This window comes from Corvus brachyrhynchos, unplaced genomic scaffold, assembly GCF_000691975.1.
Source record: "Corvus brachyrhynchos isolate BGI_N302 unplaced genomic scaffold, ASM69197v1 scaffold211, whole genome shotgun sequence".
Lineage (NCBI taxonomy): Eukaryota > Metazoa > Chordata > Aves > Passeriformes > Corvidae > Corvus > Corvus brachyrhynchos.
Genome location: NW_008236211.1, coordinates 432,729 through 446,855, shown reverse-complemented (window position 1 = coordinate 446,855; position 14,127 = coordinate 432,729). Strand labels below are relative to the sequence as shown.

At 56.2% G+C, this 14,127-nt stretch overlaps 1 protein-coding gene across 6 annotated transcripts in view; it reads right to left on the bottom strand.

Annotated features, from left to right (window-relative positions):
• DTNB (dystrobrevin beta) overlaps window positions 1-14,127 on the bottom strand; it is a 121,634-nt gene that overhangs the window by 31,187 nt on the left and 76,320 nt on the right. For 4 of the 6 annotated variants that reach the window (XM_017743531.1, XM_017743550.1, XM_017743545.1 and 1 more), the window contains 2 exons: window positions 13,003-13,116; window positions 10,736-10,832 (listed from right to left, as the gene is read on the bottom strand). In XM_017743531.1, the coding sequence (XP_017599020.1) occupies window positions 10,736-10,832; window positions 13,003-13,116 (211 nt within the window). Of the gene's footprint in view, window positions 1-3,727; window positions 4,082-4,446; window positions 4,468-10,735; window positions 10,833-13,002; window positions 13,117-14,127 lie in introns of those variants that run through there. The other 2 variants (XM_017743538.1, XM_017743555.1) reach the window with 1 other exon arrangement.

Below are 14,127 nucleotides of genomic sequence, written 5' to 3'. Positions count from 1 at the left end.
CCCTGCCCTCTGGCACTGGGAAGCCATTCCCTGTGTCCTGTCCCTCCAGCCCTTGTCCCCAGTCCCTCTCCAAATCCTCTTAGCTCTGCCCACCGAGCTTGGCACAGATGGCAGAAGGGGCTGGGCACGGCTCCCCGAGCCCAGAGAAATCCCTCAGTGCTCCAGGAGTGAGGGGAGAGGGGGATTCTTTCCCTCCAGATGGACACCAGGTCTCCTGCAGGCACCACCTCCACCCCACTGCTCCAGGAATCCCCACAGTGCAGGGATTTGTCTCTTACCTGACTCAGCCACCCCAGGACAGTGGAGATCCTCCAGAGCAAACCCTCCCAGACGGGAATCCTGACACGGATCCATGGCTGTTCCTGCCAAGCCTCCTCCTCACACCCCAAACTCAGCAAACTCATCCCAAACTCTGCCAGGGGCAGTGCTGCCAGCTAAGGAGGGGGGTGAGGTGCTCATCCCTCTGATGGCAGCACAGGCCCAGCCCTCCCTTCAGAACCTCTGCTGATGGATAAACTCCAGTGCCACGGAGAGCTGCATCCCTACAGCCCCGAGGCTCACGGGCTCCTTTGGGAGCCCTTCTAGGTTTGATCCAGGCACCCTGGGATAGTGGCAGTGTCCCTGCCCACGGCAGGAGAGGAACTGGATGGGTTTTCAGGTCCCTTCCCCCCCACACCGCTCTAGGGTTCGATGGTGCCTCCAGGAGAGCCACGGACGTGGCACTGAGTGGAGCAGCTGCCCCAAGCCCATCCCAGAGCTCTGTCTGTCCCCATCCCTGGGCTGAACCGGACACAGGAGCGTTGCTGGCGCTGGAACAAGGCCATTGTCAGGGCCCAGGTGTGGGATGCTCGCTGCTGTGACACAGCTCAGGGCACACCGTTCCCAACACAGCTCTGGGGGGCTGAGGAGTCACAGAATCCCAGAATCCCTGAGGCTGGAAAAGCCCTCCCAGAGCATCCAGTCCAAGCTGTGCCTGATGTCGACCTTGTCCCCAGCCCAGGGTACTGAGTGCCACCTCCAGCCCTTCCTTGGACACCCCCAGGGATGGGAACTCCACCTCTGGTCCTTTGGATGCAGAACTGAGCAGCAGTCTCAGATTCCCGTATGGACACGAGGCTCCTTCAGGTGGCACAGGGCTCTGGGAAGTTGGGAATTCCCCACTCACAGGGCTCATCAGGGTGGTTGCCCAGGCCCAGCATTGCTGTAGCCATGGCTGAGGTGGTTCAGCTCATTAAGGGGATGTGCCCTGGCACTGCTGGGAAGTCTCTAAACAGCCAGTCTGAACCATGGGAGGAAACTGGGAGCTCCTGACTCCCTCTCCATGGGGTTGAGGAGAAACCCTCCCACGGATCCACAGCTTCACAGGGCTTGCTGGGTGAGCACACATCCACTTCTGCTGGGTAACTCAACCCTGTGATTCCTGAGCCCCTCTGCTCTGCTGTTCCCATGGCTCCCACCACCTCCTGAGGGAAGAGATTCCACTCCAGTGTTCCAGCCCCTCAGCTGGAAGCTGTTTCTGGGCCTGTTCGGCATTAGGGCCGTTCTCTGCCGCTGGAGCTCCTGACGCTGCTCTGGGTTTGTTGTAGGGATTGTAGGACACGCCAAGGACACCATCCCTGTGATGCACATCCTCGGGAATCCCTGCAACGTTCCTCTGGATGCTGAGCAGCTCCTATGGCTGTTCCTTCGACTACAAAACAAAGGGGGTTTAATATTTAGCAGATTATCCAAGCTTCTCACCAGCTGTGACATGGAAAGGGTCCTGGTGTAAATTAGGATTTTACTAGCTGGGACACAACTATCCCAGCAGTGGTGGGGAACAGCGTGGTGGGCCACGAGCACCACGTGGCTCCAGACTCCGTCACTGCAATGACATCTCCACACAAGGCTTTGCTCCTCCAGCGCGTGCCCAGGACTGGCCCCCGAGCCCGGGACAGAAACGGCCCAAGCCTTGATGGAAGATCAGCTCTGAACACGGGGCACAGAGGTGACTGGACTTCCCTGTAAGGGCCAGGATCAGAACCAGTGCCTCTCTCCGGATAGAAGTTCCTTATGACTTGCCACGAACGCCTGACTGAGGCAGAAAGGGACCTGCAGCTGCAGGCAGAGGACGATCACAGATTCCCCAAGTGGATGCCATTGCTGCTCTTGATGTGCTGCTGCTCCAAACCCACGACAGTTCTGCTTTATTTGCCTTCATCCTTCACAGAAGCTCCTGCTGCCCCCACACAGCCAGCCCCCCTCGCCAGGGGCTGAGAGGATCCCCAGCTCCCTCAGACACCTGGGCCTTCTCTTCCCCGGCACCCAGAGCTGCCCCACACTCGCCCTCATACAAGGCCAGGCTGGACACTGGGGCTTGGAACAACCTGGGACAGTGGGAGGTGTCCCTGCCCAGGGCTGGGGATGGAACCAGATGAGCCTGAAGGTCCTTCCCAACCCCACAGTCTGGGGTTTGATGCTTCCACGGCGATGGACAAAGCCCCAGCAGCCTGTTCGGGGCACGGGAGATGGTCTGAGTGCTCTCCAGAGCTGCCTTCCCACCCAGCCAGGCTGGGACTTGCGTGTGTTTCTCAGCCAAGTGGGGCAGCCCATCCTGGGACTTCCAACCTTTCCAGGCTGCACCGTCACAGCTGAGGGGAGAAGGTCACTCAGGCCACTCCAGGCCATGCAAAGGAAGGACGCAAAGTTTCAATTCCTACAGCCCAGCAAGGTGTCCCTTGGTTGGTCAAAATCTGCCTTTCTTGAGCTTTAAATCAGTTTTGGCTCCTTCATTCCTGATTCCAAAGGAATGGGCCTGTATGGAATGTCACTGTGCTGACATTATTCTTTTGGCTCATTATCCTCCTCCTGACACAGCGTTCCAGGGAAAAAAGGGATGTAAAACTGGTCAACTCCTTCCCTGATCTCATATTAACCCTTTTTCTATGTCCATAACCCAGATGAAAGCACAGCACAGGAAAATCGAGCTAATACACAGCATGGCCTTTCCCTGCAGAGGATTATTGCTGGGAATGGAGCTGGGTAGGAGAAGGACACGCAGCACGGCATTCCACTGGCACTGTTAGAAGCTGCAGAACAGGGAGGGCCGTGTCTTGGGTGTTCTCCTTCCCCCAGGACATTCCTTGAAGCTCCTGCCACGTGCTGCAGCTTGGTCCCTTCCATAAACCAAATCCCTCCTGCCAGGTGCCTCAGCAAACCCAGGGAGAGGTTTGGATTGGACAGGAGGACAAATTCTTCCCCGTGAGGGGGGTGAGGCACTGAACAGGCGTCCCAGAGCAGCTGGGGCTGCCCCTGGATCCCTGGCAGTGCCCAAGGCCAGGCTGGACAGGGCTTGGAGCAGCCTGGGGCAGGGGAAGGTGTCCCTGCCCATGGATTCGGGGTGGAACAGGATGAGGTTTAAGGCCCCTTCCCACCCAAACCATTCCAGGATTCCACGATCACCTGATGATGAACAGGGCTCCAAGGGAAGGTGCCCACTCACCACCACCTCAAACTGTGACAGAACAGCACCAAAAGCCCCTCCAGGAGTCACCAAACGCCAGTTTCAGCACATGTAGAACTGAAGTGTTCTCAGCAATAGCTGCTACCCCAAAATGTGTACTTCCCTACAAAAAACAAGTCCCCAGGATTTCCAGCCACCGTATCCAGTATCCAGTTACGCCCGTGAGAAACAACACATGAAATCCCCGACGGTGCAGAACACGGATTAATGGTCATTAAAGCTTTGGGTGTAAAGGAAACCATGTTCGAAAACGCTGCAAATGCTCTGCTGGAGAGCAGACATTGAACATCTGGCTGTTTCCGAGGAAAGCAGAAGGGCTCCCTCTGGAGTGGATCCCGAAAGTAACACAGGACTCGGCTTTGAGCAGGCGGGCAGAGAAAATGGGAATCAAACGGCAACAAAGCCAAGGCGTTCTTGTCTCCTTTCCTTTACTCATCCTGTTTGCAACGAGCACTCTGGGACTCATTCAAGGAGACTCTGTCAGGGCTGAAGGATATGGATCCATGCCCAGAATATTAAGTCATTAATTAGTTTTCATGCATGGACTTGTATGTGGCAAGGAGGCAAATTAAAGGATTCCTGAAGAGACAAGAAAGCTTTCTTAGCACACGGAACACTCCCAAGAATCTCCCACAAAATCAGGTTTGAAGCCAGCAGAGAATCCCTGCTTTCAGCCCTGCGTGGCCATGCATGATTCCACAGAAGCCTCATCGATGCAGCCACCGCTCGTGGGCCCGTGGCAGCAAACCTCCCTGGGAAGGGCAGAGGAGCAGCTCCGGGACACACAGACCATGCTCTGCTGGGAGCCTGCTCCCGAACTCCCGAGAGGAAAAGGCCCCCCCATTCCCAGGGTTTATTTGCATACAAGCCAATTAACAGAAAATGGATTTCATGCAGGAAGAAAAAAAAAAAGTCAGATCACCTACAAAGTGAAGTCAACTTACTGCCTGCTTTTGCTCTTCTTCCTAGAAACGTCGGCAAGAATAAAAGGTGAAGAGAGAGAGGAAAGATTAATTATCATGTGAAAATGGTCATTTTCACACAAAATACCCAGTGAAAGAACAGAACATGGCACATGGTGCCAGCGCCTGCAGCACGACAGGAGCCGAGGACACAGGACATGAGGGCTGGGGGGGCACAGGTGACATCTGTCCATGAAAGGGGCCCCTGGTGTTGGCCAAACATGTGGGATGGACATCCCAGGGCTGCGATACAGGACAGGATATCCAGGGCATATCTGCTCCTTTAGGCAGGACCTTTACTGCCTTCAGCCTGGGGCAGGGGAAGGTGTCCCTGCCCATGGCAGGGGGGAACTGGATGGGCTTCATGGTCCCTTCCAGCCCAAACCATTCCACGATCCTGTGATCCTCTCCTCCAGACTCAGAGGCCTCTCGAGCTGCCCTCAAGCCAACAAACACCAGATCCATCCCCTGAAGTCTGGAACTACCATTGGGAGGGCCCAAACACACAAATGTGCCAGCACAGAGCCCAGCTGCCACAGCCTCAGAGGCAAAACATGCCCTTGGTTAGTTCCCCTGGGCACTCCAGGACCTCTGCCAATGGGAATTGCAAGGGCTGAGGAACCAGGTCTGCGAGGGGACACACTGAGGGAAAGGCACCAGAGATGCTGAGTAAGGCAAGATGTGCAGAGAGAGCAATTCCTGCACTGCAGAGCGTCTCAGGTCGGATCACTCCTAGCCTGGAGGACAAAAAAAGGTGAAATACAGGTGAATTTATCCCCTTTTGAAGCAGGGAAATGTTCACTGTGATCGGGCCTGGGCTGGTGGAGGCACATCCTGCCTTCAGCTGCAGGAGAATTGCTGGGAGTGAGCAAAATGTCACCTAGTCCAGAGTTTCCTTGGTAATTCAGACATTTCCATGGGTTTTGTCCTCTCACAGCCAAGAAGCACCACGGGTCCAACCCTGTGTGGGGGACCCTGGTCTCTCCCAAAGCAGCAATTCCAGCAGTTTCAGGTGACCCCCTGCACCGCGGCCTCGCTCGGCGGGGCAGCGCAGGGGGCAGCGGGACCATGGCCACGCACAGCCCCCCAGAAATTCAGGTCATGGAATTACAGTTCAGGGGATAAAAGCTCCTTCTGGCCTGGAAATCCACGAACACATTTATCAGCCTTCCCTCACTGATCTCCCGGCCGAGCAGGATTAACCAGACCCTTTCCCTTAATTTAAAGCAGCTTCTCCTCCCTGACCACTGAAAGCTGTTTTCCCACCGAGCCCTGCAGAGGGGCCTGGGAAGGGCTGGGGGCAATTCCACGGTTTTGAGCAGGTATTTCTGGGGTTTTCTCCCAAGACCTGGGGTTCTTTCAGGTGTGTCTGTGGTGGTGTTTGGCAGATGTGGGGCCTGGCTCTGCTCAGTGCTGGCAGTGGGGCCGGTGCTGCTGTTCCCACATCCCACATTTCCCGCTGTGCCTCCCACCAGCACCGGGACTCGCGGGACCAGATGGGGAGCCAGGTCAGGGAAAAGATCTTAAATGATCCCCATTCCTCAAAAAAGTTGTTAGTTTGAAAAATGAGGCTTTGGCATTAAGTACAGATGTGAAAAAGCCCTGTCAGGAGGGCCGGAGCTCGCTGGGCTGAGCAGTGCAGGGATAAATCACCGGAGCAGCCGCGAGGAAATTGCCGTGGAGGAAATGGAAGCGGTGAAATGGGATCTGTCTGCTGGATTTCCGTGGAGCTGACAGTGAGAGCCCTGGGAGGAGCAGCCAGTGCTCCCCAGGGAATGCTCATCGGGGCCGGGCCAGCCACGCACCCGGGGACTGCAGGAGGCTGCGGGAAAAGGGAAAGCCAAGGCAAGCCTGGATGGAGCCACAATCCCAGAACGGCTTGGGTGAGGAGGGACCTTAAATCCCACCTCGAATCCATGGGCAGGGACACCTTCCACTATCCCAGGGGGCTCCAGGCCCCGTCCAGCCTGGCCTTGGACACTGCCAGGGATCCAGGGGCAGCCACAGCCTCTCTTCCCTTCCTTCCCTCCCAATGCAGTCTGTGACTCCATGAAATTCCCATAACTGGAACCCTGGACAGAGGTGTCAACACTGGCTGGGGATGATTTGTGGAAGTCCCTCCATGCAAAACCCAACATTGCCTCTCAATTGCAGCGGCCTGGGGAGCTCCCTGTGAGGGCCCAGGAGCATCAGGGCAGGACAGCCCAGGGGGTTTGAGGAACTCTGCACAAACAACCAGAAATGGTCAGAGATCACAGAACCAGAGTGGTCAGAGATCACAGGATCAGGGTGGTCAGAGATCACAGAACCAGAGTGGTCAGGGATCACAGGCCCAGGAGCATCAGGGCAGGACAGCCCAGGGGGTTTGAGGAACTCTGCACAAACAACCAGAGGTGGTCAGAGATCACAGAACCAGAGTGGTCAGAGATCACAGAACCAGAGTGGTCAGAGATCACAGAACCAGAAATGGTCAGAGATCACAGAGCCAGAGTGGTCTGGCTTGGAAGGGACCTTATTCCAGGGCATTTCCCTGCCCTGAGTCCAACCATCACAGCGTGGGGAAAATGGAAGGACCTCCAGAGGACAGCTACAGATGGCCTTCCAAAGATGGGCTTTCCTGGAATCATGGAATGTCCTGAGTTGGGAGGGACCCACAGGGATCACCCAGTCCCACCCCTGGCCCTTCCCAGACCCCCCAACAACCCCACCCTGGGCATCCCTGGCAGCGCTGTCCCAACGCTCCTGGAGCTCTGGCAGCCTCGGGGCCGTGCCCATTCCCTGGGGAGCCTGGGCAGTGCCCAGCAGCCTCTGGAGGAAGAACCTTCCCTGATCTCCATCCCAAACCCCCCTGACTCAGCTCCAGCTGTTCCCTGGGTCCTGTCCCCGTCACAGGGAGCAGGGATCAGAGCTGCCCCTCAGGGGGAAACTGTTGACACCTTCAAGGTCTTTCCTCACTGTCCTTTTCTTCAGAGAGGGATTTGAGGCCCCAAACCCTCAGATGAGCAGAGCTGGGTGAGCTGAATCCAGCCCTAAATGGTGAAATGAAGGCAGCATTAAAAATGTAAAAAATCCTGCATAAGAAAATGGAAAAAAACCCATAAAAGCTTAACAGCTGATGTAAATTATACATGAACAGTTTTGAAAAGCTCCAAGTGATGAGAGAAGCTAAAACCTGGCGGCGAAAAATCGTGTCTGGCAGGGCTAAAACCACTGAAAAGGAGAGCTGGAAATAAACACCAACATCAGGAACAAAAGAGAGCCTCGAGGCAGCGCCGCTGCTCCGGGGCCGGGGGTGACATCCCAACCAGGGCAGGAGGGATCCCTGTGTCTGCCTCATCCCTTCCCCCCGGAGTCTGCACCAGCAGACAGGGAAGCTCTGACACCAATAATGAGAAAAGGTGTCAGAAGTATCTACTAGAAATGATATTTTTAGATCAGCAAGCTGGGGAACTTGCAGCTTAAAATAATTACCTGAGCGAGGAGCTACCTGGGGCAGGGCAGGGGATTTGTGATGGATCTTGGAATGCCCAGGACTGGGGTGTGGATATTCAAACAGGGAGGTGAGACAACTTAAATAAGAGAAGATTTGGGGTGACATAATTGGGACCTTCCAGGGCCTGAAGGGGCTCCAGGAGAGCTGGAGAGGGACTGGGGACAAGGCATGGAAGGACAGGACACAGGGAATGGCTTCCCACTGCCAGAGGGCAGGGCTGGATGGGATCTTGGGAAGGAATTGTTCCCTGGGAGGGTGGGCAGGCCCTGGCACAGGGTGCCCAGAGCAGCTGGGGCTGCCCCTGGATCCCTGGCAGTGCCCAAGGCCAGGCTGGACATTGGGGCTGGGAGCAGCCTGGGACAGTGGGAGGTGTCCCTGCCCATGGCAGGGGTGGCACTGGGTGGGCTCTGAGGTCCCTTCCCACCCAAACCATTCTGGGATTCTGTGACCTGACCCTGTAATTCCTTTATTCACATTTCTGTATCAGAAATGCTGACCCAGGGCCCCCCTTCCAGGTAACACAGAAGCTTTAGAACTTCAGGAAAGGAACTCTTGCCAAGAAAAGCCGATTTTGTTATCTGAATGTATCCCAAGCTTGGCTTCTGAAGGCACTGCAGAGACACAGGATTTACCCACAACAGCCTCACCACGAAATAAAGCTGTGGTGGGAGGGCTGGGGACTGAGGGCTCCCACAGGACAGCAGGGAACCCAGCGAGGAAGAGCAGTGAAGCCCCTCTGGCTGCTGAGGGTCAGGGAAGAATTCAAACTCCAGCTCGCTTTTCCCAAATGTAAAACACATTCAAAACCTGGGCAGGGCAAAGGACCCATCCATGAAAAGAGTGGGGCAGGGGATTGTGAGGGGCTCTGCTGTCCCTGTGTGAGTGATTTAAATCCCTGAGTGAGAGGCGCCTCGGCTGAGCTGAGGAAGTGTCTGCGTAGGCAAAACTCAGGGGGGCAAAGTGCTCCTGGATTTAACGAGGGAGAACCAATGGGTGCAAACCCAACTCAAACTGAAAACCAGGCATAAATTTTTAACTGTTCAGGCACATTTGCATTGGCAGGGAAATTTCCACTTTGGATTTGTGCAGCTCCAGAGCAGATGTCTCTCTGGAAGACGCTTTAATCAAGGAGAAGCTGCGGTGCTCCGCAGGGAGCTCTGGAGGGGAAATGCAAACAACCCCATTGTGCAAGGTGTGGGACCAAATAACCCCAGTGCTCACAGCTCCGGGGGTGACCCAGGTGGGAAGGGACCTCGGGAGGGCTCCAGCCCAGCCCCCTGCTCAGAACAGCTCCACTGAACCTCAGGGCTCTGGCAGTGGGGTCTGGGGAACCCCCAAGGATGGAGCTGGTGCAGCCTCTGTGGGCCCATCCCATGGCCTGGGCATCCTCATGGGGATGAAGTTTCCCCTTCTATCCAGTTCCATTTGCTGGATAAAGTTTTTGAACAAATTTGGTAACTGCAAGGGAGCTGGAGAGGGACTGGGGACAAGGCATGGAGGGACAGGACACAGGGAATGGCTTCCCACTGCCAGAGGGCAGGGCTGGATGGGATATTGGGAAGGAATTGTTCCCTGGGAGGGTGGGCAGGCCCTGGCACAGGGTGCCCAGAGCAGCTGGGGCTGCCCCTGGATCCCTGGCAGTGCCCAAGGCCAGGCTGGACATTGGGGCTGGGAGCAGCCTGGGACAGTGGAAGGTGTCCCTGCCACCTGGGTGAGCTTTCAAGTCCCTTCCAACCCAGACCATTCTGGGATTCCAAGATTTCTGTGTTTTTAGAAGTCAGACATTAATGGGCTGAGCAGGAAGATCACAGAGCAGAAGCACTGGCTAAGGAAAAGCAGAATTCCCAAACATGGAGAGCGCTCAGGTGCACAGGGAGAGGGAATAAACCAGGCACTGCTGAGGGTGTTTGACCATCACCTCCCGTAGGGACATCCCTGCCCCAGGATAAAGGGCAGGGGTAGGAATTCCTCCCCCAGGATAGAAGCCCAGGCTGAGGAGTGATGGCACTTCTGGCTACAGACACTGGGAATTCATTTGTCCCTTCCGAGTGCAGAGAAGTTCTGAATTTTCCTGGAACCATCCAGATGTGCCTCCAGCTGATCTGTCACCCCCTGAGCCACTGCCACCACTGCCCTGCCACTGTCACCACTGCCAGGTCTCTCTCTCCTCCCCCACTCCCACAGCACCTTCGGGGCACCTTGTCTTGCACCAAAACCTCTCCGAGACCAAGGCTTTGCCCTTTGCTTTATATTTTGTTTCATTTAAACAGGGAAAGAATAAAGGTGTAACAGAATTTCCCACTCCAGTCACAGCTGGGAGCTCAGCCCAGGGGGGGCTCCATAAAAACAGCACAGGACCCTCGTGAGAAACCCAAACCATGACGTTTGCTGGAGCTCAGAGCCGACAGCAGAACCCTCAAGCACAACCCCCAGATGTGGCAGGGGCTGTGCAGGGTCAGCTCCTTGTCCCTGGGAGTCACATCCTGCCCTGCTCCCAGTTTAATTCCTGGTGAGAGTGGGAAGTACCGAGCTGCTGCCCCAGGTACCAAACCAAACTGCTTTAAACCCCTCCCAGCCTCGGGCTCTGGGTATTTAAACCACACAAACCTGGAAAAACACGGAGCCCCTGCACCCCAGACAGAGCTGGGATGGAAATGGCTTTTGGCAAACTCGTCCTCCTCCTCGGGAAGGGTTTTTGGGGTGTGACAGCAAAGCAGGGACCCCAAAGCACCCGGGGAAGGGAGGGATGTGCTGCCTTTCCCACAGGAGGTTCCTTACTTTGAGCAGCTTCATCAGCCCTTCCAGCTGCACCATCAGTTCTCTTCTGCTCTCCTGAAGTGCTGACATCCTCTGCTCCAGCTCATCCTTCCTCTGCCTGTGCCAGCGACGGGGAGAAAGAGGCAGAAGATAAACTCAGGGTGTTTCAAACCTCCTCAGGGAGTTCTCCTGTGTAAAAGTGTCTTTGGGTCCCATCATTGTCCTGCTCCCCATTTAAAAACCTGGAGTGAGGCTCAGCTCATGAACCTGGAGGTGACAATTCCCTGCTCCCCCCAACCCCAGAGATCTGCTCCCAGCCACGGGCAGAGGGAAGCCCTGCTCAGGAGCTGAGCATTTTGAGGAAAAACTCCACTTTTTTCTTCCTTTTAAGAACTCTCCGAGCATCAGAGCCCGGCACCCTGTGGAGCTCAGACAAACCAGGACGAGCTACGGGAGGAAAGGCAGAGGGAAATGAAAGAGGAGGGAAGGCTGCAGATGTCTGGAGAGGAAAAGCTGTGCCCTGTGGAGGGATGGAGCAGCAGGGACACGTTCCCTGCACCAGCACCCCGGTGACAACGGCAGCAGCACGGGAGTGACCTTCCCTTCCCTTGGCTGCACAAAACCTGTCTGGAGCTATTTCAGGAATCCTGACTCTGAGGCTTGGGTTTGTGTTTATAAAAAGCAAGGAGTGAGTAACAGAAGGAGCGGCTCAAAGGCAGACGTCAGCCTGCCCCCAAGGGAGCTGGGCCCCACAAATCCAGCCATGGGAGGTGATAAACGGCCTCAGGGAAAAGCAGCATGGAAGGGATTCTTTTTTCACCTGCAGTGATTCTCGTGGGCACCAGAACGTCTCAATGCCAAGCTAAAACATCACCTACTGCAGGCTGAACCTCAGAATGCCTTCGTGACACCACGGATAACCCATCCCGGGAATTCTAGCAACAGGGCCCTTCTTTAAAGGACAGAAAACTCTGGAATATTAACAAATATTAACCAGCTGGGTGTTCCTTTCGGGAGCTTTTTGTATGTCAAAGGGTGTGCTTCTTAAATTAAGGATCTGGAGGGGCCTACAAGGAAGCCAAAGTGGGAATCTTCACCAGGGCCTGGAGAGCCAGGACACAGGGAATGGCTTCCCAGTGCCAGAGGGCAGGGCTGGATGGGATATTGGGAAGGAATTGTTCCCTGGGAGGGTGGGCAGGCCCTGGCACAGGGTGCCCAGAGCAGCTGGGGCGTCTAGATGCCGCTACTTTGCTGTAAAAGGTGACGGACTGGAATTAATGTTGCCTCAGTGAGTTTTCCATGGAGGTGATGAGGAAAGAGTAGGGGAAAATTTCATATTTCCCTGGTATTTTGCCCTGAGTCTCATGAACGTATCGGTGTAATGAAGGTGTCCCTGCCCATCGCAGGGCAATGGAACTGGATGGCTCTGAGGTCCCTTCCCAACCCAAACCATTCCAGGATTCTAGGTTCCTAGGTCCTGCAGGCAGGAGGAGTCAGGCACAGCTGCACTTCCAGGCAGGGATCTGCCAGGACACGGATCCAGTGCACCCCCAAGGTCACACCTGCCAGCAGTGCTGGAGCTGACTCATCCCCACGGGCTGCCTGCAGAGTTTCAAACCTGGGACACGACTTTCCATGGATTCTCATTCCCCTGCTTTCACAGCCTGAGTTCTACGCAGAACTGAGATCATCTGGTGGCTGGTGCTTACAGACAATCACATTCCAATCATCCTGCCCAGGCTGGGAAGCGTCTGGAACTTGGGAAGCACCTTCCCATCCCAGATAACCTGCCAGCTGTGACCCCCACTGCGGGAATTCCTCGAGGAGTGAGGGTTTGGGGTGGCAGAGCTGACGCTCTGTGTGCCTGTGGCACCAGGAAGGCCACGGGGGAAACCCCACGGGCAGCGAGTCTCAGCATCAGAGAACCCCTGAGACTGGTAAACACCTGCAGGATCACCCAGTCCTACTGATCTCTCCTTCACCAGCACTTTCCTGGACTGTACAAACAGCATTCATTTGAAGAGAGGTTTTTATTTACTCCTAAACCCACTGAAAGCTCCAGGTGCTGCCCCAGCCCTCAGAGCCCAGCCTATTCCAGCCCAGCTCAGCCCATTCCAGCACAGCCTATTCCAGCTAGCCCATTCCAGCCCAGCCCAGCCCATTCCAGCCCAGCCTGGTCCATTCCAGCCCAGCCTGGTCCATTCCAGCCCATCCCGGCCCATCCCAGCCCATTCCAGCCCATCCCGGCCCATCCCAGCCCATTCCAGCCCATCCCAGTGTCCCATTACCGCAGGAGCCTGAGCTCAGCCAGCAGGGTCGGGTTCTGCTGGGCCTTCTCGGGGGTGGGCTGAGAGGCCTGTTCATGTTCCAGCCGGAGCCGCTGAATCTCCTGCAGGATCTCCCTGGGGAAGGGACAGAGGGGGGTGAAAGAAGGACAAAGCTCAGTGTCTGCCCTGCTCCTGAGCACCTTTGCAGCCCTTCAGGCTCGTTTTGTCAGCGCCCAGCCCAGGCCCAGGGGTTCTGTTCACGCGTGGCTGGCACAGACTCACAGCCAGGACAGGGACGTGAGCACAGCCCTGGGAATCGCTGCAGGACATGGAGAATTTACTCCTTCCTGAGGATGGAATCACTCATGGCAATGTGTCTCCAACCCCCCCACGCAGAACAGGCTCGGAGAGTGTTCCAAGGGGACAAAGGTTCCAACTGCAGCACTCCCTGCCCTGCAGGTGCTGCAGGAAGGGCTCTGGAGCAGCACTGGGGACTTCCCACTCCCCTTCCCGAGGCAGGGAGAGCCGCAGCTCACTGGAACAGAAACCCTCAAGGTGTCCCAGAGGGAAAGGGCCCAGGCAGCACCACAGCTCAGGTCACCGTGTCCTGTGCAGGGGGAGGGTGGCCAAGGACTCCCTCAGCCCAGCAGGGATGAAACCCTTCCAAGAGCAGAGTATCACCTCCAGCTCTCCTTCCTGACAAAACTGCTGAGCTGCTCTCCTGGCAGGGCTTCTCACCAGCACTGAGTGAGAGCTCCCTTATCCAGGATCTCCAGGAATCATTCCAAATACCTGCAAGGTCTCTTGGTAGAGCACTGAAGCTACAGCGGTGCCAGGACCAAGCTGTTCCTGCTCTCCAGGAACTGGTTCTGCTCCAAACTTCCCTGGAGCAGCCTTTTCCCACTGCTGAGGGTGCCTCGGGACAGGGCTGTGCAGACAGCAGGCTCTCCCTGCCAGCCAGGCACAGGGGAACCATGGATACCAGGTGAGTCTGAGAGGCTCCACAGGTGACCCTCTGGAGCAACAAGAACCCTGTGGTTTGCTTTGGAAGGGTCCTCAAAGCCCATCCAGTGCCACCCCTGCCATGGGCAGGGACACCTCCCACTGTCCCAGGCTGCTCCAAGCCCCAATGTCCAGCCTGGCCCT